This window comes from Panthera onca, chromosome D4 (assembly GCF_046562875.1).
Source record: "Panthera onca isolate mPanOnc1 chromosome D4, mPanOnc1 haplotype 2, whole genome shotgun sequence".
Taxonomy (NCBI): Eukaryota; Metazoa; Chordata; class Mammalia; order Carnivora; family Felidae; genus Panthera; species Panthera onca.
This window is the reverse complement of record NC_138351.1, coordinates 80,641,144-80,666,346: the sequence shown is the minus strand read 5'-3', so window position 1 is coordinate 80,666,346 and position 25,203 is coordinate 80,641,144. Positions and strand designations below refer to the sequence as shown.

Sequence of the window (25,203 nt, the reverse complement as noted above, 5' to 3'; positions counted from 1 at the left end):
GGGAGGTTCAGGTCATTGGTTCAAGTGGATTCTGTAACTGCAGGGACAAAGTGTAGCCTGTTAATCACCCTGAATGTTCATGTCTGCACTTAAAAAAATTCTTAACCGTCGCTCCCACTTGTTTCTACCATGGTTTCTGGTTCAGCCTTTTAGCTGCCCTTGGAACAAAACCACAGCTGAAGCCAGGGTGTAACGGGGTGGGATTATTCTTTGGGCTGCCAGCAATGTGATGGAATGAAAAGTGAATGGTCTGAGGGGTCAAGAGACCTGGGTTCTAGTCCAAGTTCCACAGTGAACAGCTATATAGACCTCCTGCAAACAATGGTCCTGCCCAGGCTGGAGAGTGCCTGGTTCTTCGTAGTCTAGATTAGTGATTACAAATTTACAACAAATATTTACTTTGGAGTTTAGGAGCAAGAAATTAGAATTCTCAGAAATTCTCTAAATCACAAGTTATTCTTAAAATACTTGAAACATTCCTCCCCCCCATTATCATAGATATCTCAAAAAAAATTAACAGGAATATTAGGCTTAGCAGTAACTACAAAGAACTGTAGCCTATAGGGAATATTTAAACACTGGAAACCTCCAGGGAACATTACTGGCTAGTATTCAAATAACATTCAAATATCCTAGCAAGGTTAAGAATACATGGAGTCACGTGTCAAAATTGTTAAATTAAAATTTATTTTGCTTCCAAAGCTTATTTCTTCAAACAAAGCTCATAGGATTTGTATAAAGTATATTATGTGTATTAACTTATTTGTACAAATAACTCAGTTTGCAGCAGATAGGGCTCGACAGACACACCTGGGACATGGCAACAATCGCAAGCAAGACTCATTGGTTGGTAACCATTTCTCTCCTGCCCTGGGTCCCTCCACCCTCAACTCCGTGTGTTGGTATTTCTTGCTCTGTTTTGATTTGATAAAGATAGATTCCTTCAAACCAGTTCACATCTATATGCTTTTAAGCATTAGTATTTACAGATAATTTTTGTATTGTTTTTCATTTCAAGTGATTTTTCTGGGGATTCTGGATTCAAAAAACATACCTTTCCTGAGAAATGCTGGGAAGGAATTCCTGCATGGAGCCACTCATCTAGGTCCTATCCCAGGTCCACAGGATGACTCAGGGGGCAGGGTGGGGGGCAGTGTGGTCTAGGGTAAGTAAGCTGGGAGTCACGCAGACCTGCAGAATCACTGAACTCCTCTAGTCCTGTGCCCTGATGTGCAGAACAAAGATACTGTCACCAGGCTCTGGATCTGTGGGGACAAGTAAACACTGCAGTACATTTTCAAGTGCCAGACCGATTACTGTATACATGTTTTCAGAACGACTCACCCTTCCTTTAGAGTTGGCTACAGGAGGCTCTCTGGGCGTTTGGCCTACAAAAGGGTATGTCCAACCTCTGAAAGAGGCAGTAAGAGCATCAGATCTAGAATCAGACTTGGGTTCAGAGTCTAGCTCTGCCACTTATGTTAGGTGTCATGCTCCCTGATCTCAGGATTCTTCTGCAGGCTGCGGAGAACACTGAGTTAAAACCAGCAGAGAGCTGGTATTTTGTTCTCTCCCATTTCCTGTAGGTAACTATGACACTGAGGCAAAGGAAATCCACCAAGAAAGTTTTCTGTGCACAGTCAGCATCGAAAATGACCCAATGAAGGCCAGAGATAGAAAAATCTCCTTTGGAATTAGTCCCACTTTAAGAAAGTTCAAGGAAAAGCAGCTGGATTTTGCCAGTTCCGTAAGTTAGAAAGTAACTGGGCTATAGAGAAAGCTTTATTCAAATCCTTGAAACATCAATTTGGGAAATATTTGCCAAACCCTGTGCAAGAGATCACAAATTGATTCAGACATACTCTTGACCTCGAGCAGCTCACAATCTAGAAATAGAAAGCTGGCTGTAATGCACAAGGATAATAGGAACACTGAGGCCGGAGAGATTCCTTCCAACCCAGAGGGAGCCTGCCTTGTAAAGGAGCAGCCAGATTTCCCAGGCGTTCGTGGAAAAGGGCACTCCAGGCAGAGGGGATGTCCGGAACGCAGGAATAACTTCACATAGCATACTGGAGCCATCCACTTGCCACAGTGGGCAAGGAGAGGTGGGCAGTGGAGATGGGAAAAGCGAGTTGAGGCAAGGTTATGAAGGGCCTTGAAAGGTAGACCAACAGACTGGGCTCTAACCTGAAAGCAACAGAGGCAGTCCGTCTGGGGTCCCCAAAGCGTTTTCAGCAGGGTTTACTTTACACCAGATTTTGCTGTGTATCAGAAACATCTGTTGTAGGGGGCGCCTGGGTGGCTCAGTCGGTTAAGCATCCGACTTCAGCTCAGGTCATGATCTCGTGGTCCAGGAGTTCAAGCCCCGCATCGGGCTCTGTGCTGACAGCTCAGAGCCTGGACCCTGCTTCGGATTCTGTGTCTCCCTCTCTCTCTGTCCCCTCCCCTATCACGCTCGCTCTCTCTCAAAAATAAACATTTAAAAAAATTTAAAAAAAGAGAAACATCTGTTGTAAAAACGGACATCACCAGTATCATTCTCTTTGTCCTTCTCCTGAGGTAGCCCTCCAAAATCCCTACTGGCTATCAAAAAAGGATCCTCTGGAGCTTTGGAAGGGCCTCGGCCTTAAGTCCCTACAAGGTGTTCCCAAAGGGCCCTGGGCGAGCCTCCATTTTATATTTGGAGGAACTAAGGTTCAAGAAGCACAGTAGGTGTCGGAACTCGAGCCTGGCAATAGCTCTGCACATATCCTTCCCTCTGGGAAGACCCAGGATGCCAAAGAGGCCTGTGGGCCCCACAGTCTCCCCAGAGTGGGGTTACCTTGTGACAGATTCCGGGAGGGAACCGAGGTCAAATCTTTCTCCTCACCCTAAAGGGGTGCTGCCTCCCCTGCCCTCTTTCACCCGACACCCGGGAGCAGGCAGAGTACCAGACACAGGGTGAGCGGTCTCGGCTTTACCATTCTTAACACGCCACCCCCTTGCCGGACCTCAGTGCAGTTCAGTTTCCTTTGGTAATCTATAAAATGGAGACTGGCTTAGACCCCTGGTTTACCAGCTTTTATCAAAAAAAAAAAACTCAAAAAAACTTACAAGGGAGTTCAATACATAAAAGTGATACAAGACAGTTCTTCTACTGGTTGAGGTATATATTGGTTGAGGTATGGGTGGGGAGCGGGTCTCATACCCTTACCCCACCCAGGAAGCACCCAGGGTACCGTACCTTCTGTTGACCGCTAGCTCAGGGGAACAAGTCTGAAAAACCCTAGTCTAGCAGTTCCCCAGGGTTCTTTCCCACTTTAGGATGCTCAGTTTCAATGCTCAAGTGACCAGGTCAGTACCATGGGCTCAGAACCTAGGTCTCTAATGGGCAAGGCACCAGAACCTTCTGATACCTGTCACATTCAGGCTAGGGAGGAGTCTAGACCTATTTCCACCCACGAAGCTGTGTCTAAGCCCTAATACTCCTGCAGTCCTATCCCCAATCACAAAGCCCATTCCCACCATTCAGGAATAACAAATACCATCTTTAGTTACAAAAAATAACCCTGCTTGTCCCTGAAACCCCACCATTAGCAATTCATCCTTTTGCATAAAGTGCTTGCCAGCTCCCCTAGAAAGTGACATTCATCCCACACACCGGATGAACAGGTCACCAGGTCCATTCTTCCTGCATCCTGGGCACTCAAGGTAGGCCCAGCGACTGCAGGAGATGACAAACGTCACCCTCACTGCCATCTCCCCTGGGCCCTCCCCCCCCCCCCCCCATATAACTGCCCTCACCCTCCCACCCCCTGGCCACCTTTAAGCATGAAGCACTCAGAATCCAGTTCCATTGCGTTGCATGGCCCGACCAACCCGGCCTCCTCCTCCAGCCTTGGGGGCCTTAGACCTTCACCTCCTCAAGATCCTCAGCTCTTCCGCGCTGACACAGACACAGGCTCCAGAGATGCGAGGAGGCAGCTAGAGGCCCCCCGCCTCCCCAGAGGGCGGCTGCCGCAGGCTAGAGGCAGCCGGTGGGACCTGCAACGAGCCGCCCCCGCTCAGTCCTCCCCCGTGCCCTCCTCCAGCCACTTTAGATAGTGCGCATCTCCTTGGTCCATGGGAAGACTGAAGACCTCTGGGATTTCAAAAGGATGCACCAACCTTTGGAAAGAAAGCAGAGCCCTGTGAGTGACTATGATGAGAATCAGCCTATGCAGTTAAACCCAAGCGGCCGGCCTCCTGTGAGGCTGCCATCTACCGCCATTCCACCTGCCCAGGCCCATAGGCCGCTGCTCCTGAGCCTGTTTCCCATTTGTCAACAAGGGATGAGGTGGGCCAGATGGCTCCCCCGGTCATGAGTTCCAATTCTAAGCCTGCCTCTTGTAGCTGTGTGACCGTGGACAAATCACTTCATTTCTCCACAGGCCCTAAAAAAAGGGTGTCAAAATAGTACCTATGTGACTGGGCTGCTGGGGAGTGAGACGAGGCACAGAAGGCACTTACCTGGCGTACCGATGGGCACTGCATGCATTCATTACACGGCAGTTACTGTATCACTATCCCACGCTCATCGCTGTGCCTTCCCCAAACGACCCCCCGTATCTCTGCATTGTCTTCTCCACCAAGAAAGTTCTCTGTTCGTCACTTACAAGCCCGTCTATCCTTCAAAGCCCAGCTCAACCACTGATCTTCTCCCAGGGATCTTCCTCGACCATCCAAACCCATAGGAAGCTCTTCTTTCTCTCCATTCCTTTCACCTGGCCCTCGGCACACAACGCAAGTTCTTTTCGCTTCTTAGACTGAAGAGATATGAGGCCTTGGGCCTCAGTCCCCATCTGTCAAATGCGGGGAACAATCCCTGCTTCCTTTCCAATGAAGGAGGCACTGTAAAATTTTCATGAGACAGCATGCGTGGTAAATCACAACACATGCACGCGTGCCTAAACATTTGGAGTTGGGGTGATTTTATCCAGTGACCAAGGATAATGCATTTTCTTATTTCAGGGCACACATCAGTGTGTTTGTTTTCTGGTTTTTTTTTTTTTTTTTAAGATCTTATTGGGTTTATTCAATGATTCAAAAACCAGGCAGCATCCCCTCTAGCAAACAGAAAAGGAGCTCCCTCACGTATGTGTTTTTATTAGCAGACATACAGAACTCAGTGTGTGTATGAAGGCAGTGTTTGGACGCACAGAATAAGACCGTTTTAACACGTTAGTAGTAAGAGCTGCCGTGCCACCACCAAGAATCACTGCTTTTTTTTTTCCTTTGAGAGGAAGAGAGAGAGCATGCATGTGTTGGGGAGGGGCGGAGAGAGAGGGGGGACAGAGGATCCGAAGCTGTGCTGACAGCAGAGAGCCCGATGCAGGGCTGGAACTCACGAATCAGGAGACCGTGACCTGAGCTGAAGTCGGACGCTTAACTGAGCCACCCGGGCGCCCCAAGCATCAATGATTTAAGCCAGCGCTTCTCGAGCTTTAATGTGCGTAGGAATCCCATGGGGACCTTGTTAAACTGTAGTTTGACTCCTTAGTTTGGGGTGAGAGTGAGGAGGCAGTCCTAGCAAGCTTCCAGGTGATGCCAATTACTCCCCAAACCATACCGTGAACACCAATCTAGACCAGCAGTTTTCAGAGTGAGGCCCACTGACCCCTGGGGAATTCTAACACTCTGCCAGGTCCATGAGGCCAAAACTGTTTTCAGAAGAATACTAGTTTTCATTTTTTTAATGTTTATTTTGAGAGAGAGAGAGAGAGAGAGAGAGCGGGGGGGGGGGGGGGGGGGGGGGGGGGGAGACACAGAATCCGAAGCAGGCTCCAGGCTCAGAGCTGTCAGCACGGAGCGGGATGCAGGGCTCGAACTCACGAACCGCGAGATCATGACCTGAACCGAAGTCGGCTGCTTAACCGATGGAGCCACCCAGGCGCCCCGAAAAATACTAATTTTCTATTAATCTTCTTACTGTGTTGACCCCTGCACTGCTGGTGCAAAACAATGCCGAGTAAGACTGCTGGCACCTCAGCACGCGGCAAGGCAGTGGCACCACAGTGTATGAGCCTCAGGTGCTCTTCTCCACCGCACGCTCGGGCTTCAGAAAAGTCACGTTCACTTAAGAACATCCTCGATAAAACAGTGAAGATCATATTGCTATTGCACTTCAGCCCTTGAGTCCCTGTCTCGTTAATGACGAAATGGAAAGTGCACATTAAAGCACTTCTGCCAGATTCTGAAGTTCAATATTGTCTTAAACCTGTCTGCCCATTGAAGCCACAAGCCAAACTAAACAAACTGCACTTTTTTTCATGGAACACCATTTTTAATTTCAAGCCTGAGTGACCATAATTTGTCTGTCATGTTTACAAATGCTGGTTACTGTGGTTTGAGCATTAGGCAGACGTTTTTCTCTAATGGGAACAAAGTGAGCCGATCACTCAAATGAAGACAACTGATACCATTTGTTGAGGAAAAATTCATGTTTTCAAGCAAAAATTAGAAGTTTGAAAGTTTGAGTTTATCATCATGAGCGTAAAAGTGTCCCAGTACTTAAGAGGGAGTATGTTTTCTGAGGAGACGCAGCCTTCTCAACAAGCCAGATGTTGCCAAAATATAAAATGATGCCATTTTTCTCACTTTGTTTCTTGGAAAATATGGTTACTTCCCATAAAAATGTATTACTTATGTTTATATAGAACAGTTGTATTGTTATTATTTTAAATGAACGAAAACATTTTTTTAATTTCGTAGTTTTACTTTCTAATGCAATAAACTTTAATATAACCTTAAGCTCCCCTGGGATCCGAAGACCAAAATCTTGAGAACTACTGTCTCCACTCACTCACTCTAGCCTCTCATTTTATAGCGGGAGAATCTGAGGGACAGGGACATGCCCAGGGTCATATGAGAGGTTGGTGACTAGGCTCTAGGTCTCTTGCTTTTCAAGCTCATTCACTTAGTTCCCAGGACGTCCCTGGCTGAAAAGACACACCAGCATTACCTGATATAGCTGAACAGCATGCGGACCTTGGAAGTCTTTGTCTTTATTAGCTGTGAAAGAAAAAAAAATCCCTGCTTTAGGAAGGACCTTGGCCCCAGCCATGCAGCTACTCGTTCATCTGGCCATTTTGGAGACAGCATTCATCCAGGTCACCAGGCACCGTTGCACTTGCAGATTAACCCAGGGCACCTGATGTGAGGCAAGAACCTCAAGCAGTTGATCTTTGCTCATTTTTAATTGGAACCTTGGTCTCACTCTCCATCGAGGCCCCAACCCACCCTCCCATCCTCACTCACCAACAGGATTTCAGTGGCTTCTTCTATTTCTCCATTCCAAAAGTACCTGGAGAAGAGAACAAAACCAAATTATGATGCTCACAAGAAGAGCCCAGGAGATACCAAACCTGGCCCAGTTAGGTGGCTTACCAAGGTGGAGACTTTAAAATCCTTCCAACCCCACACAAAAATGTCTATAATTGGCCAAGTCCCCAGAGGTCATCGAGTCCAATCATTCTAATGCATGCTTCTAGTAGCTGTCTGAACATTCTCTCTCTTGAAGAAGTCCATCGATCTACCTTACAGGCTTTCACCTGAGATGGTTTTCCTTCCGGTATGCCAACGTCTGCCACCCAGTTGTTTTCCCTAACTTCCACATGAAGAGCCACCTCAGGACAGCCCTACAGAAACTCCTGTTTTCTCTCCTCCAAACTGGGCATTTCCAGCTCTTTCTGTGCTCATCCTACAGTCATGACTTCCAGGCCCCTCCCATCCTTTGGACTGGTGCTACTTTTATTACTGACTCTTTAAGTGGAGAACCCACAAATGGAGAACTAAAAAAACACAGGAGGCTTCAGGGAAAAAGTGAGCTTTATAACATATGGAAAGAAACAGACCCAAAAGTTAAAAAAAAAAAAAAGTCAATAACGATGTTGAGAAAAGAACACAAAAACAGCATCACTGGCAGGGAAAGAAATTTGGCCTGAGAATATCTACACTGACCCAGGGCAAGCTCAAGATGGATGACCTAGGCCATCGGCACTGTGGTGAAGGGATTGATTATAAAAAGGACGGACATATGAAGGGAATGCTAGGCTGAAATGCTGTTCTAGTTCCCAAGCACTGGCTTTATGTGAATCACTTACATAATTTTTTTAAAATTCAGTGAGCCAGGCCCAGCCCCCAGGGAGAATGACTGAGTAGCAGCTCCAGAATGGAGCTCAGGCCTCTAAAACACAGCCACATTTGGCTGTGCTGACAGCTCAGAGCTGGAGCCTGCTTCAGATTCTGTGCCTCCCTCTCTCTGTGTCCCTCCGCTGCTTGCACTCTGTCTCTTTCTCTCAAAAATAAATAAAGATAAAAAAAAAAAATTAAAAAAAAACCCACAGCCACACTTGGGAGCTACAGCTACAGACAGATGTGAGCCACTGAGGGGAGGGCGTTGCTGGAGGTGTGGAGGGGGCTTTCATAACACAGCACTTTCCTGCTCTGACCTTCAGAGTAGATACTATTTCTCTCTCTCTCCCCCTCCCCCACCAGGGGAGGAAGGAGATGAGAAACAGGCTGATCAGAGATTTCAAGGCATAAGACAAATCTTGCACAGCTAGTACTGGGATGCTGAGATATTTTGATAAGGGAAATGGTACAACCAGGATTAACTCCTGTGAGGGAGTTAACAAAATGAGAGGCAGACACTACAAAGAAGCAGCTTGTCACATAAGCTAACCTCTGAGTTTCCCACAGAATTCAAAAGGGACAGGAATTATTTTCCTTGATATCTTAATAGGCTTACTCAGGGATGGAATGTCCAGTCTGACTTCTTTTTTTTTTTTTAATGTTTATTTATTTTAGAGAGAGAGAGAATGAGAATGAGAAGAGAGAGAGGAAGACACAGAATCCAAAGCAGGCTCCAGGCTCTGAGCTGTCAGCACAGAGCCTGACGTGGGGCTCGAACCCATAGGCTGTGAGATCATGACCTGAGCTGAAGTCAGATGCTTAACCTGACTGGGCCACTCAAGTACCCCCGGTCTGACTTCTTTGCTAATAACAAGCTAATTTAAACAAAGAATGTTGGTTAAGCATCCAGCTCTTGACTTCAGCTCAGGTCATGATCTCATGGTTCATGGGTTTGAGCCCCGAGCTGGGGCAGTGCTGACAGTGTAGAGCCTGCTTGGGATTCTCACTCTCTCCCTGTCTCTGGCCCTCAGCCGCTCGTGTGTTCTCTGTCTCTCTCTCTCTCTCTCTCAAGATAAACAAACTTAAAAAAAAAATTTAAACAAAGAATGTGCAAACAAGATTCATTGTTCCTAAACTATATTTTTTTTCCACCCTTCTGTTTACATAGCCTATTTTTGCTTTTATTGGTTGACATAAATCCACTAATTGATTTCCTCTGAATATAAATTAACAATGAACTGTTCACTAATCAAATGCCTTTGAGTTGTTCTTTGACAATTTCCCATTAGTTCGTTGTCCTTCCCACCAGCCAGGACCTGACCTCACACTCCCACACTCTTCCACAGGCCACAGCAAAACTCACAGTGAGGATGCCTTGGGCAGGATGTTCACAGAGGCAGCCAGCTTCTTATCCAGTATAGCCCTAAAGCAGACAGAGAGAGAGAGAGAGAGAAAGAGAGACCATCACCAAGGTAAGTTCCCAGCATCTTAAGAAAAGGGACAAGGGACAGGAGTTCCTGGGAATTACCCAGGAAACCAGAGTTTACGTAGATAACCATTTAGAGGGCCCCTTCCTCCTCAAACCAACACATTCCATAACCACCAGGCACAGAACTTCTAAAGACAGTGCTATTTATAAGTCCTCCCCTGGGTGGGGAGGAAGGTAGAGAAATAGCTATGGGAGGGCAGTTTTAAGGACAGGCCCAGGGGAAGGGGAACAGATTAACACTGGACAGAGTACAAGACCTGGATTCTGTTCCTGACCCTGCAGTGCATGGTTGTGTGACTTTAACCACATTCTTTCATTCCAAGAATAAGTATTCGAGCATCTGTCCAAGACAGGCATGTCCCCCTGACTCAGGCTGCCTCTCCTGCTGTATAGTTACAGTAACAGGATAGGTTCAGTCAGCGGTTTCCAAACCTTTCGGTCAAGAACCCATTTTATTCTATCACCATCTTCTGCTTTTGTCCGATAGGTATCCGGCTGACACTGCTTCTGATCTGTAGATACCCACATGACCACACAGATCAGATACAACTCCAAATAAAAGCAAAAACCCATCATACTTCTTTTCACCTCTTAATTTATGTAAAGGTTTCTACCACAGGCCTCAAAGCACAATCATCACCTTTGCAGACCTGTAAGATTTTTTTTGTTTTTTGACAGATCATAGGTTGGAATCCCTGGTCTGATAGTCTGATTCCTGTGCAGAGCCCTGATGAACACAATCAAATGCACTTGAATTAGTACAAGTGTCACGGAAACAGGAGCACCGCCAAGTCATCAACGCAAAGAGGCGTTCTCAGACATCAAAACCTCAAGCCCTCAAATCAGGCAGGCCTTGACAAACATTTCTCAGGTCTCAGGCAGCCAAGGGGGCCTGATCTACTCTCCGAAGTGCTTGGACCCTGAGCCCCGCTCACTGATACCTCCTGCCCTCGGCTGTTGCCAAGAGAACTGACCTACTTTCTCTTCCGTGAGTTCCAGGCTGAGCGTGGCTCTATTTAAGGCTCCACATTTTGTGACAGTCCCTTGGAAAGTTCCAGAGATAAATAAATCCCTGACTGTAAGGAGAGACACATGGCACAAATCTGTTTAAGCACCTGCTGCAAGGCTTGCTCACTCAATCGTCCGCTGAGAAAGTACATTTTATTGGTCCTGACGGTGGCAAGGAAACACAGGGGGTGAATTAAACCTTAAAAAAAAAAAAATAATTCCATTGTCTCATAGGCCCAGAAGGTGAGCTCCTCAGAGACTGTCACGGCAACCTGTCCATGGGTAAAAGACTAGAAACGTGGAGGGCTATGTTATTCAAAAAGCCCCTGTGGTCCGACTTCAGCCAGGTCACGATCTCGTGGTCCGTGAGTTCGAGCCCCGCGTCAGGCTCTGGGCTGATGGCTCGGAGCCTGGAGCCTGTTTCCGATTCTGTGTCTCCCTCTCTCTCTGCCCCTCCCCCGTTCATGCTCTGTCTCTCTCTGTCCCAAAAATAAATAAAAAAAAAAAAAAAAAAAAAAAAAAAACGTTGAAAAAAAAAAAAAGCCCCTGTGGCCAAAAACCAAAACCAGAGAGTGTGAGAGCAAGAGAGAACATTAGCTGACTGATAACACACACACACCAAGACAAGCAGCGAGTCACAGGTGGCAGCTGAGGTCCTCATGCTCATCCGAGGACAGCAGAAGATAGAGACGCGTAGAGCCTCGAGAAACTGCCAAATTCACAGACTAGTGAATCACAAACCACATACGTGGTCTGGCTCTTGTGGCATTTTAAAAATTCTTGATTTTGTTACTAATATTTACTATCGGGATATTTCACACTCAAAAAGTAAGAGATTATCAGGGCATCTGGGTGGCTCATTCGGTTAAGCGTTCGACTTTGGCTCAGGTCATGATCTCATGGTTTCATGGGTTCGAGCCCTGCATCCGGCTCACTCTATCAGCGCAGGCCTGCTTCGGATCCTCTGTCCCCCTCTCGCTTTGTCCCTCCCCTGCTGTGTGTGTATGCGTGTGCATTATCTCTCTCTCTCTCAAAAATAAACATCAAAAAAAAATAGATTATCTTGTTTCTCACCAGAAAGCGAGTCTTGTAACATCGGACATACTGTCCTCCAAGGTCACATTTACCTAGAGCTGAGCAGTGGCTATTCCCTCGAGGTGACATCCACTTCTCAGGTCCACACATTCCCACCGCCCTCCTTCCTCCCAGTGTGCAGAAGAGTCAGGGCTGCTACCTACCATCGCCGTCCCTCATCACACCCCAGCCCACTTTGCTCATTTAGGGTCCTGCTTGTGGGTATTTGTGTTTGCGCCCCTGATCTGATCCACTTCCCTCTTATCTACAGGAGGTCGAAGCCCAGAGAAGACGACTCGTGTAAGGCCGTACGTGGAGTGGGAAGCAGAGAGGACACTAGAATCCAGGTCTCCCAGTTCAACATTCAGGATTTATACTCCGGCCCCAACAAGAGATGTTTCTAGATCATTTTTCTAGCTAAGAAGGTGTCTGTCAATGAAGAGATCTAAGAACACTGCCAAGAACCAGAACTGAACTGACCCCGAACTGAGAGGCAGCAGACTAAACTTTAAAGAACGCTAAAGAAGAAAGACCACCACACCAACTGAAGCTGAGAGACGCGGTCTCGCTGTTGGTTCTGTAGCTCAGGCTGGGCCTCCTGCCTGCTCCTGGTGACGGGCCCTCCCCATCACGTACCATCTACTTCTACAAAGCCTGGAAACTACACCTGCCTCCCTCTTTTCTATCCAAACCACTAATAAAAAATACCAAACAAAACAGGTTGAGTGAGAGCTCCACGGCCACATCCCTAAAGGCTCCACTTGAGACTTCCAGTCCGACCGGACAGACTAGACAGATACTCCATCCTCCCCTTTGACACCAAAGCCTAGAAGTGACAGGAAATACCTGTCGCTCAGCCATGCCAGCACACGGTAAGAACGCGCTGCGTACCAACGACTGTGGGGAAGCCCCAAAGAAGAAAGGGCAGTCCTGAGACACGAATGGGAGCATGCAGGGGAGCTGCCACGGGAGACGAGAGCAACAGTCCCCGTCTGAAGGGGACGGGAACCAGAGCAGGCAGGAACGCGGAGGCAACCACCAAGGTGGGTAGCTGGGACGCCACAGCAGAGGCGGACCCCCAAAATCTCCCAGGGCCCAGGCAGCAGTAATGGAGTGTCTGTCCCCAGGCAGGAGCAGAAAGTGTGCCAGAAGACCAGTCAGTAGGACACCCCGGCCAGGTGAACGTCCCCCCAGTGCACACTCACACTGGAGACAGCGCTGCGTGTCTTTGCAGCCATTCTGCACTTCCCCACAAGCACGACTAAAAAGATGAGAGAGGTCACAATTAATCACAAGGTAATTGAGGAAGGTCAGTAACCAAGAGAGACAAAAACTCAACAAACAGAAGAATTTACACAAGAGAACCAATTAATAGGACATTCAAAACCAAGATTTTAAAATAAGTAGAACTGTGTACACTTGAAAGTTGCTGAGAGCAAATCTTCAAAATTTTCACCACACACACCCACACGCAAGAGAACTAGGGAAGGTAATGAATGTGCTAACTAACCTTACTGGGGTAATTGTTTAGTGTTATATATTTACATTAAGTATCACGTGGTCCTTAAATTTAAACAATGTTGTGTATGTCAATTGTATGTCAAGAAGGCTGAAAAAAATTAAACATAAATTAAGTATAATTAATATCCATAAAAGACAAAGCAAGGTTACTGCATCCATAAAATATGATCAGGCAATTATGAAAGAAGAGCAGTTGGTTAAACTATTAAAAAAAAACTCTATGGGAATGCAAGCTGGTGCAGCCACTCTGGAAAACAGATGGAGGTTCCTCAAAAAACTAAAAATAGAAATACCCTACGACCCAGCAATTGCACTACTAGGTATTTATCCAACGGACACAGGGATGCTGTTTCGAAGGGGCACATGCGCCCCAATGTTTATAGCAGCACTATCAACAATAGCCAAGTATGGAAAGCGCCCAAATGTCCATCGATGGATGAATGTATAAAGAAGATGTGGTATATACATACAATGAAGCATTACTCGGCGATCAAAAAGAATGAAATGTTGCCATTTGCAACTACGTGGATGGAACTGGAGGGTATTATGCAAAGTGAAATTAATCAAAGACAAAAATCATATGACTTCACTCATATGATGACTTTAATAGACAAAACAGATGAACATAAGAGAAGGGAAACAAAAATGTCCTCCTCAGGGAAGGGGACAAAACATAGGAGACTCATAAATTGGAGAACAAACAGAGGGTTACTGGAGGGGTTGTGGGAGGGGGGATGGGCTAAATGGGCAAGGGACATTAAGGAATCTACTCCTGAAATCACTGTTGCACTATATGCTAACTAATTTGGATATAAATTTTAAAAAATTTAAAAAAACCTGTAAATGTTTAAACAAAATAATCAATAGAAGGGCTGAATAGCAAAACAGCTGAAAAACAAATAAGAGAGAACACTACTCCAAAATTCTCCTAGTACATAGAATAAAGAAACAGAAAAATATAAAAGTTCAGTCAGAGAGAGCAAATTCAACATGTACCTAACTAGGAGTTATAGGAAAAGGACAGAGAAAGAATAAAAAGAGAATATTTACCAAACCAACAGTTGAACATTAAGATAGAAACTCCTAATTAAAAAAAAAAAAAAAAAAAAAAAAAAAAAAGAGGGATACCTGGGTGGCTCAGTTGGTTGAGCATCTGACACTTGATTTCAGCTCAGGTCATGATCCCAGGGTCGTGGGACTGAGCCCTGTGTCAGGCTCCATGCTGAGCATGGAGCTGCTTGAGATTCTCTCTCTCTCTCTCTCTCTCTCTCTCTCTCTCCCTCCCTCCCTCCCTCCCTCTGCTCCTCTCTCCTGATCACACGCTCTCTCTCTAGAGTAAAATTTTAAAAAGACAGAAACTCCATGGGGCGCCTAGGTGGCTCAGTCAGTTGGGCGTCTGACTTTGGCTCAGGTCATGATCTCGCAGTTCGTGAGTTCGAGCCCCGCGTCGGGTTCTGTGCTGACAGCTCAGAGCCTGGAGACTGCTTTGGATTCTGTCTCCCTCTCTCTCTGCCCCTCCCCTGCTCATGCTCTGTCTCTGTCTCAAAAATAAATAAAACATTTAAAAAACTTTTTTTAAAAACATAGGAACTCCTGGGGCGCCTGGGTGGCTCAGTCAGTTAAGCGGCCGACTTTGGCTCCGGTCATGATTTCACGGTCCATGAGTTCGAGCCCCGAGTCGGGCTCTGTGCTGACAGCTCAGAGCCTGGAGCCTGTTTCAGATTCTGTGTCTCCCTCTCTCTGACCCTCCCCTGTTCATGCTCTGTCTCTCTCTGTCTCAAAAATAAATAAACGTTAAAACAGTTTCTCTTTAAAAAAAAAAAAAAACATAGAAACTCCTAAAAACTATCAGAGAGAAAAAGTATTATCTACAAAGGAACAAGACCCCAATAAACACCTGACTTCTCATCAGAACCCCGGAGGCAAGAAGGCAATAGAGACCCCTCCCCAAGCTGACACTGATACATTTACTGAGCTGGCCTTCCAACTAGTTAGGACCCAGGTGTTAGAATCCTTTTCCTCCCAACACCCCACTGATGACATTTACACAGATGTCAGCTGATAGTTCTCTGACAGGACCCAGACTGGCTGATCCAGGGGTCGAGACAGTTTAGCACAGACGCTGGGCATACCAGAAGCATCAGAAAGGATTTCAGTTTCTAGCTGCTAAATATTATGGTTGTATTTCTGGAGTAATCACAGGTTCTTTTAGACAAGTGCTATTCTCAGGGCACCTGGGTGGCTCAGTTGGTTGAGCATCCAACTTTGGCTCAGGTCATGATCTCACAGTTCCTGAGCTGGAGCCCCGCACTGGGCTCTCTGCTGTCAGCACAGAGCCTGTTCCAGATCCTCTGTCTCTTCTCTCTCTCTGCCCTGCCCCCACTGTCTCTCTCTCTCTCTCTCTCAAAAACAAATATTAAAAAAAAAAAAAGAAAAACTTTAGACAAGGCTATTCTCCAAAGGTAACATTAATGAAGGAAAAATAGACATTCTAGTTGGGGGAAAGAGAATTGAATAAATTGCAAGGTTAATCTGTGACCAACAATTTGGGGGGCTTTGTGTCCCCAAAGACCAGATTCAACATTTTAAAAGACTGTAACTTAGTCTATCATCAGATTTCAAGAATGCTGAGCTACAAAGTAAAAAGCCAAATTCATTACCCTCTAGACCCACTAACCCTCTTCAAAGCTGTAGCTATAAAAAAGAGTGCGGGGGGTGGGGGGATTCATAGCCAACAAACATTTAATGAGTACCTATTACATCCAAGTTAGTGGGGTAAGAATTGCACATATTTCCTCGCCTTTAATCCTCACGACAGCCCTGTGAGGTAAGTGGCATGATGTTATGTTATACTGAGAAATCTAACGCTTTGAGAAAGAAAACAACTTGCCCAAGATCACATAGTTAGCTAAGTGGCACAGCCAACATTCAAATCCTGAACGTTTGATTCTAAGTCCAGTGCTCTTCGCACCACACCATAGCTGCTTTTAGAAAATTGCCAAGTATTTGAACAGCCTCCTCGCCCTCACTTGTCGTGGTGAGCACCTCTGGTACTAAGCTAGGAGAATATCTCCAAGAAGACAGCGGAGTCAAGAATTATAAGACAAAAATTCTCAACCTGCAAAGTCCCCCCATCCTCTGACTTTAACACCCTGGGCAAGCCACCTGACTCTCTACACCTCATATCCCTTAAATGCCCCCATGTGCCACTCAACATTTTCAGGCCCAGGAGCAGGATCCATGGGGGGGGGGGGGGGTTCATTCAGCCGTGGTCCTCTTATCACCCCAAGCTGACAGCTGCGTAGTGGACACACAGGGTTGTCAGAAGCAAGAGAGGGAGCCCAAAGTGGCCACCGTGGAGCATCCCGGTAGCTCCCCCAGCCTCCTGGGACAGCACCCGAGCCTCTTCACGAGACCTGGCAATATCTCTGGCAATCTGCTCGTTGGGACAGTTGACAAAGACGATGGAGTAAGTGCCGGATACGTAGCTGCCGGTGATAGCTGAATGGAGCTGCAGGCTAAGGGTCCTGAGCACTGGATAGGACAGGAAAGAAGCTGCCAGGATCTACATGGTGGGGAAAGAAAAACACAGGTCAGCAGTGACATGACCACTTCGCTATCTGCCGGCTCAAGCAAACTGGAACCAAGGCTAAGCATCATTTTCTCATCCCCATTCCCCATCCACAAAATAATTCCTGGTATCTGTATGGAGCTCTGGTGCTTAAACAAAGTTTTCATGCCTAAATATTTTCCTATTTTCATGCCTAAATATTTCATGCCTAAAAATTTGCATTTGCAGGTGATAAAAAAAATGATAAAGAAATCAAGATCATGTAGCTTTTTTTTTTTAACGTTTATTTATTTTTGAGACAGAGAGAGACAGAGCATGAATGGGGGAGGGTCAGAATCCGAAGCAGGCTCCAGGCTCTGAGCTGTCGGCACAGAGCCCGATGCGGGGCTCGAACTCACGGACCACGAGATCATGCCCTGAGCTGAAGTCGGCCGCTTAACCGACTGAGCCACCCAGGTGCCCCTCACGTAGCTTTTTTAACTGGTGAAGCCAGGATTAGGAATCAAGTCTGGATGAGCAGAAACCCATTCTTATTGACAGAGCTACTACTGGAGGTAAAGCCAACTGGCAACCACTGAACTGCTATCATCCCATGGGGATTATTAGTAATGATAAGCTCTTACATCTGTTGATGTTTAGGGAGTTAATTTCACCTCCATTCATTTGTATATGTGCAGGCACTGTGGGTAGTCCAGTGGAAAAGGTAGCCTAATTCAAAGTAATGTGACCTGTGTTACTGTAACTGAGAGGTGGTGGGACCTGGAGGAAGGCTGTACCTGAGGGAGCAGAAAAGCCTTTGAAGAGAAGGCACCGTCTAAGCTGGATCTGAAGCAATAAGTAGGTTTACAAGAGGAAAGGGAGGTACTCTTAGCAAATGACAGCATATACAAAGTCGAGAGGTATTTAGGGACAGATATCTAGTTTGCAGGTATGAGATCAGGAGGAAGAAAGACCGGCAAGACTTACAAAGACAAGGGTCAGACAGAGGAGTCTGGGGTTTACACTCATGTGACAGGGTGCTTTCGTAGGTTTTTAGGCAGGAGGGTAATAAACACGGTCAAGCTGAGTAAAGTAACAGAAGAGAGAGGAGGGACCAGAAGGCAGTCTATTTAAAAGGCCACTACAGTGTTCTAGGAAACAGACTTTAACAACTTGAGCAAAGAAGATGGCAGTGACAATGTGAGAGCAAAAGACACTCAAGACTGAATTATCCTCACTATTTTAATGATAAACTTTAAAATAAGACGAACCGGAAACAACTGATGAACAGTCTCCAATCCAGGGCTCTCTGCTTGGGGGATACCATAGAGCCATTAAGAGGATGGAGGCAACTTGGAGGGGCCACAGTGTGACTCAGGCAAGGCTGAACAGGAACACGCTTCTCCTGCCTCCCAGCCCAGGGCTCAGGCCTCACTCAAACAAGCCTCTGTTCTCCCACTCTCCTTCCACATTATTGCCTGGGGCCTGGCTCCTACTTGTTGGCAGGGCCTGAGCAGCGTTTTTATGTTCTGAGCTCCAGTTTGACTAGAGGCCTGTCTGGGTTGGGTTTCTCATTCCCTCCTACCACCTCCACCGACACCTCCAATTCAAAATACCAGTCCTCTGAACTAAACCAGTGACCGTGCAAGAACAAAAGAACCAGGCGGTGCAATGAAGCTTTTATTGCATGTGTGCGTTTTTTAATGACAACCCAATTAGAGTATAAGAAAAAAATTAAAGCACTAGAAAGCAGGATTTAAATCCTATTGCCAGTACTGCTAACTGCCTGTGGCCTTCCACAGGTTACTTCCTCTCCCTTCTATAAATGTTATCTAGAATATGGAGATCCTGACACTTGTGCTGCCTACTTCAGAGTTGTCATGGGTTCAAACCAGCTAGAGAGACTACTTTGTAATCACGAGTTCAATCGAGGAAGGGAACGTGCTTTGCTCATCACTGTATCCCCAGAAAAGTTGATGGCCACAGCAGGTTAATATTTGTAAACTAGTGAATTAATATACCAGTAATGTGTGGTTATTAAGGCTGAAGAGCCTTGTGAAGTAGAAAGGGCTCTGGAGTCACCCACTGCTGCTTTGAGCAGAGAACTGAACATACTGGAACACTGCAAGGTGTCAACTACATGACTCTCAAGTGGCTTCCAGGGCAGACTGTAAACAAAAGGGGCAGTGGGCTATCCCCCCAATCAAAAGAGCCACTCCTGGGGAAGATGTGGGACATTTCAGCCAGCAGGTATCAGCGGAAAACAGAGCTAACAGGATTAACTACAAACTCCCCTAAAACGTGTTGGAAACTCTCATATGAACTCACAATCAAAATGCTAAGAGTAAGAGGTAAGTGGGCCCTCAGCTATTATCTAAGATAACCTTTCATTTACCAAACAAGGTAACTGAGACAGAACATACAGGAACTCTGTGATAGAACCAAGACTTGAAACCAAGGCTCTTCCTCCCACTGTGGACTCTTTGAACTGCAATGACCAGGAATTGGTCTAGTGGGGTCATGTCAGCTTCACATACTCCAGTGGTTCTCAACTAGGGGCAATTCCCCCCCGCCCAGGGGACATCTGACAATGTCTGGAGACAATTTTGACTGTCATAACTGGGAAGGAGATGATATGGCATCTAGTAGGTAGAGGCCAGGATTGCTGCTAACATCCTCTTGTTCCATTGATCACAGTGAAATATAGACAGTTGTCTGCACAAGTCTCCCCCATTGGGCATGAGCTCCTTAGTCCCATTCATTTCTATGTTCCCAGCACTTTACAAACCTTGACAGGGAGTACAGATTTGAGAAATGTTTGTGGACCTACCAAAAACATGTCAGAAGCATGAAAAGTCAGTTTGGAACCAAGGGTGGACCACAATATATTACAAAGTGGCATTCTATGAAAGTAAGATTGATGGGCAATACACACATCACAGAATTCCCTAATAAAAACATTATAACGGAAAAAGATCTACTATAATTTTTAAAGTCTTTATAACATTTTCATACTTACCTTTCACTATACACTTTTTCTAACTTTACATTTGTTTGAAATATGAACCTTTCAGGGGCGCCTGGGTGGCTCAGTCGGTTGGGCTTCCGACTTCGGCTCAGGTCACGATCTCACGGTCCGTGAGTTCGAGCCCCGCGTCGGGCTCTGGGCTGATGGCTCAGAGCCTGGAGCCTGCTTCCGATTCTGTGTCTCCCTCTCTCTCTGCCCCTCCCCCGTTCATGCTGTGTCTCTCTCTGTCTCAAAAATAAATAAAACGTTAAAAAAAAAAAAAAAAATTTAAAATATGAACCTTTCAGTTCATATTTCATTCTGCCTTTTTCCTTTTTTGTCCTGGAATATTCACACAGCTTTTAAGAGGTTATGATTGACTTTAAAATCAGTGTTAAGACAGAAGAGAAGAGGCCTCAGAAACCACCCAGTGGTTCTAACCTTGTAATCGACCTAGTTTTAAGGAATCTAAGATACTCTGGAGTTGAGTGCTACATTGTGTTTATCTATATACACTTTCCTTGGGTGCAGAGCCAGAACTTTCTCACAAACACACAAATCAAAAAAAATCTACAGTCCTAAAAAGGTTAAGAGCCACTGATTTGTGCCAATATTTCAGAAGGGGGATGGAAGAGCCAGAGAGGGGAAGAAATCACCCAAAAGGGAAGTAGCAAGGCTTCTGATCCTCTCCTACAGTTCTTTCCACCTCCCGCTCAAACACCACCACCAGCAGTACTCTGTAGGCACTTCCAACCTCAACATTTTACGATATTTCATAGATGAGAAAACAAAACTCTTCCCCAAATGCAGAAAAACAAGATGGTAACTGCAAGAGAAAGAGGCAAAGAACCTACCCTGTGACCCTCACAGGAGAACTCACCAGCGACACCCCTTCACCTCCCGGACAACTCTCGCCATGAAACACAGCCCAGGCACTCGTCCTCACAAGGTGGGGAGTGAAGGGTTGCTGGAAATCTTCAGAACCATGCTACAATCTCCAGAACCCGGGCAGTGTCTCCAGGGATCTTCCTACCTGCCTGGTCCCAGCTCAAAATCCCAGGAGCAGAAAACAGAAATGCAGTTTCTTCCCTCAATCCCCAGGTTGGGGGTTTAGGGGTGAGAGAGTTCATGGAGTCGTAGCATGGGGCACTCACCAGGAGGCATATAAGGACAGAGGGCCGCAGGTAGCCTGGCAGAGGACACCGGGAGCCCAGCCTGTCCATGGCGTCGCTGGTAATTTAGTAGCACAGTAGCGAACTGTGGCCTCAGGCTGAGTTGCAAGCTGATGGGCGGGCACTGAGGGCCTAAAATGCCCTATCCCCTCACCACCTGCTGCCTGCCTCACTGCTCAGCCAGGCCCCAGCCAGGCTGGCCAGAAGGAGATAGTGAGGGGGCAGGGAAAGAGGGAGTAATTCTTCTCACTAGGCGATTCTCTTCCTAGAAACAAAAGGCCCACGCACCAAATGCAGACCTATAACTCCTACAAAAATAAAAATAATAATTTTCCCTCCCCGTTGTAACAACAAAAAATGATAAAAATCCCCACATCACATGTACAGATAAAAAGATGGAAGTTTCTTAGATCTATAAAACTTTCAGAAACCATGGCACACAAACACGAATACACCTACACAAAACTCTTCCACTTTATAGGGGCCTATCCTGCCAAAAATAACCAGTGAAGCACAGGCACACAGGCGTGCGCACACACACACAGCTGCCTTCCTATCCCTCACAGCACCTCCTCCTCCCAGGAGCTCCCTTCTAACTCTCCCTGGCTTAAAATACATTTGTTCCCAGCTGCTCTTCTGGGAAGTCCTGTGAACTTCATCTTTCCAGGCCAGATGATCCATGCAGCTTTTTCCAGGGTTGATCCCACTGCCCTCTATTTCCCTAAGGCACTTTGTACACACTTCTGCGGCAGCATTTTATATCAACCCTGGGGAGCTGCAAACAAATAAGAAAAGCAGCAAGCTAATGACTGACTGCTGCCCTTTGAGAACGCAGTTCTCGAAGTTCTCTCCATTGCCAGGGTTTGCAACTTTTAAATCCAGCTTTTTAATGTGAAAATATCTTAATTTTTAAATGAGGTTTCTGGGGCAGGGGAAGGAGCTGACTACACAAGGATACAAGTAAACTTAAAGTGAAGGGAACTGTTCTGTATCTTGATTGTGGTAGTGGTTACACAAGTGTTAAAAAAAAATTCAACAACTACACAGTTATATTGGTGAATTCTATTGTATGTAAACAGTCCCTTAAACAAAGAGCCAGGGAAATGCTGGAAACCAATTCAAAATTGTTTTACACTGGGTAGACCAAACAACTCATCTGTTAGCCAAATATGGATCGCAGGCTGCCGGTTCACAGCCTTTGTGTTTAATTATCTGCTTACTATCTCATTCCTTGGGACTATAACTTCTTAAAAACCCATACTTCCTAGCAGCGTCTGACAAAGTGGTTAATAAATCAGTTGTAGCCCTAGTCTTATCATTTACATGTTTAGCTGTGAAGACTCGTGCAAATTACATGGCCTCTCTGAGCTTTGGTGGACTTTTTGGTAAAGGAAGGGCTAATACCTCCTTCACAGGTCTAAAGTGAGGATTAATAAAGACAATTAATGTGAGAGTGTTGTAGAAAATCTAAGAGCATGTCAGCTTTTCAAAAGCAAGTAGTCTCATACTTACTATTATGGTTAACTCAGAAAATTTCGGGGCGCCTGGGTGGCTCAGTAGGTGAAGTGTCCAAACTTTGGCTCAGGTCATGGTATCTCATGGTTTGTGGGTTCGAGCTCCACGTTGGGCTCTGTGCCAAGAGCTGAGAGCCCGGAGTCTGCCTCTGATTCTGTGTCTCCCTCTCTCTCTACCCCTCCCCTGCTCTCACTCTCTCAAAAATAAATAAATGTTAAAAGAAAAAAAAAATCTCCACCTGTGTTTGAAGAACTTAGTATCTGTGGAAAAACTGGGCTAGAGAAAAAAAAGCTGAGCGGTCCTAAGAAAACCGTTATATCCAAAGTCCAGAAAAATAAATCAAGACTGTGATCTTTTATACCTATTACATTAATAAGAAATGTAGCCACTGTTAATGACCATTTACCTTAGATCCTGAGATGGCTTCCTGAGATCATGTCCCCAAGTTTAGCACGGGACCCCAAATAGCTTATGCTCAATAAATGTTTGTGGAATGACGAAACAATATAGATGTGTGGCTGATGATAAGCATGGTCATGATGAAAGTGATGTTGGAACAAGAGGGGAAGAATGGCAAGAGATGAATCATCATTTGGAAGAAAACGCCTCTGGATTCACTTCTTCAACTCAGGCACTTCTACTCTCTCCAGATTCAATTCTAAGGTTAGATTCCAAAAATCCAATTCTGCATTTATGGCTTCCGCAGAGTCTTCAGATACAGTAAGTCTCAGCGCCAACGCCTGAGGGTCCAGGATCTTCTTCTGGAGGCTTCTTATCCTCTTTCTCTGTCTCTACCTTCTCCTCCTTTTGGGATTCAGATTCAGACTCCCCTTCAGACTCAGATTTTGTACCCATCTTCTACACCCACACTACTTCCTCTTTGTGTCTTCTTTGTTCAACTCCTTTGCTTTATTTTGAAGGTTCTTTTGCACCTCTTTACAGGTATATAACAATTTATTGAAGTCTTTTTTAAAGGCCAAACTTCGATACGGGAAAGGATCCCTATCCTTTGCAGCATCAATGAGGTCTGAGGCCTGGCATAAGAAAGCATTCAGTTTCCTTAGATTCATCTTTACCTCTAGTTTCAGGGTCTTGTCTTCTTCCATATTTATTGATACAGACTCTCTTTCAGTTATGAACAAAGCTTGAAACTTGAGGACCTCATTAATTTCCCCCTGTTCGATATCAATGAATTTAAAGTCCATCCGTGTTGCAGACTCCATGATTTTTGCAACTTCTTCATTAGCTCTAGGGAAACATGCATAATCATTCACAACATCATCCAAAAGTTTCCACCAGGCTTTATTAAGAGCAGCTGGTCTTATATCATCCATTGACTCTTTTATCACTACCAAAGCATCAGCAACGTTGTACTGTTGCCATGTTCCTCTCAAAGTAGGACAAGGGTTTTTTTCAATACAGTCAACAAAGTGGTCAAACATACGCTTGGTGTAATACCTCCTGAATGCTTCAATTATACCCTGATCCAAGGGCTGAAGACACCTAGTGCCTTCCAGGGGGAGAAACACAGTATCAACATTAAGATGAGCAACCAAAAATGAGTCTGGGCGACTGGGACCTCTGTCCAAAATTAGCAACACTCTGAACTCAAGATTTTTTTTCTATTAAATAACTCCCAGCCTGATGAATCAAACAATTATGAAACCGATCCAAAAAGGGGGCAGCAGTTTGGGGTGTGAACTCCAGAATACAGGAAGGCGGTTTTTATCTTTTTCCAAAAGACATGTGGGATTAGGGTCTTTACAAAGCAGCAATGGTTTTATCATTTGGTCACTGGCGGCACTGGCACCAAAAAATGAGGGAAATCCTGTCCTTAGCTTCCTCTAAGCTTTCCGGATTTTGGTCTCTTTCCCTAAAAGTACGTGGAGGCATGCACTGCCAAAACTGGCTCATCTCCTCGGCATCGAAGACCCGTTGAGGCACATAGCTCTGATCAGCCTCTGGAGTTGTTTGGACATACTTGGATGCCGACTGGGCAGTCAGCGCTTCTTCCCCTCCCATCGACCTCGAATTTCGCAGACTGTGGCGATTTCTAAACTTCTCAAACCACCCCTTGCTCCCATGAAACTTATCCGGGCTGCCCTTCCCAGTCGTTTCCACCCGCTGCTTGTAAATGCGTTTGGCCTGGCTGCAGACGGCCTTCAGCGTCGGAGGCCGCCCCGCTATGGTCTGGGCCTCCACCCAAAAAGGTTAACTCCGTCTCCATCTTCTCGATGTTTACGTGCCGGGGAATGCACCGCACCTTGGGGCGGAGAGGCGACACAGTCTCCATGCCGGCCCTGATGGCCTTCGCGTTTCTCCTAATGGTGCGCACGGTCTATTCGTTGACGCCCAACAGGGGCCCCACGTGGGTTTTACTCACGCCTTCTTCCAGCTTCTCGCGGATTTTCATCTTGTCTTCCAGAGGTATGACCCTCCACCTCCTCTGGATTCGTGTCTGGCCAGGGAGCAATATGCCCAATCGCCTCGGCTGCGCCTGGGGTGGCCTCGGCCGCCGCCCCCACCGCAGCCGACAGCCTGTGGCTTTGGGGCCCAGAGGCCGCCCGCGAGGCCATTTAAGCTTCTGTGGGTCCTCATCGTCACCACTCCGCTTGCCGGGCATTTGACGCGCCTTCGCTCTGGAAGGGAAATACGCAAGGCGACCGGAAAGTCAGCCTGCGGGACCCACCGAGCGGCGCCCACGATGACGCCCGGC

General features: G+C 46.2%; 1 protein-coding gene across 6 annotated transcripts; it reads right to left on the bottom strand.

Moving 5' to 3' along the window:
- Window positions 1-664: 664 nt before the first annotated feature.
- On the bottom strand, window positions 665-25,179 carry LOC132663010 (protein CutA homolog). 6 transcript variants are annotated; one of them, XM_060608858.3, is made up of 6 exons: window positions 20,955-22,874; window positions 16,660-16,808; window positions 9,515-9,574; window positions 7,276-7,321; window positions 6,980-7,029; window positions 665-4,146 (listed from the first exon to the last, which is right to left on the bottom strand). In XM_060608858.3, exons 1-6 carry the CDS (start codon window positions 21,021-21,023, stop codon window positions 4,044-4,046), a joined length of 477 nt encoding a protein of 158 aa, XP_060464841.1. In that variant the 5' UTR covers window positions 21,024-22,874; the 3' UTR covers window positions 665-4,043. The 6 variants fall into 6 exon arrangements, 2 of the variants coding, with proteins under 2 accessions (XP_060464841.1, XP_060464842.1); XR_014135974.1 differs by lacking the exon at window positions 20,955-22,874 and adding exons at window positions 22,894-23,735; window positions 24,751-25,179 and having other exon boundaries at window positions 4,029-7,029; window positions 9,468-9,574; XM_060608859.3 differs by lacking the exon at window positions 9,515-9,574 and having other exon boundaries at window positions 20,955-22,877.
- Window positions 25,180-25,203: the final 24 nt, after the last annotated feature.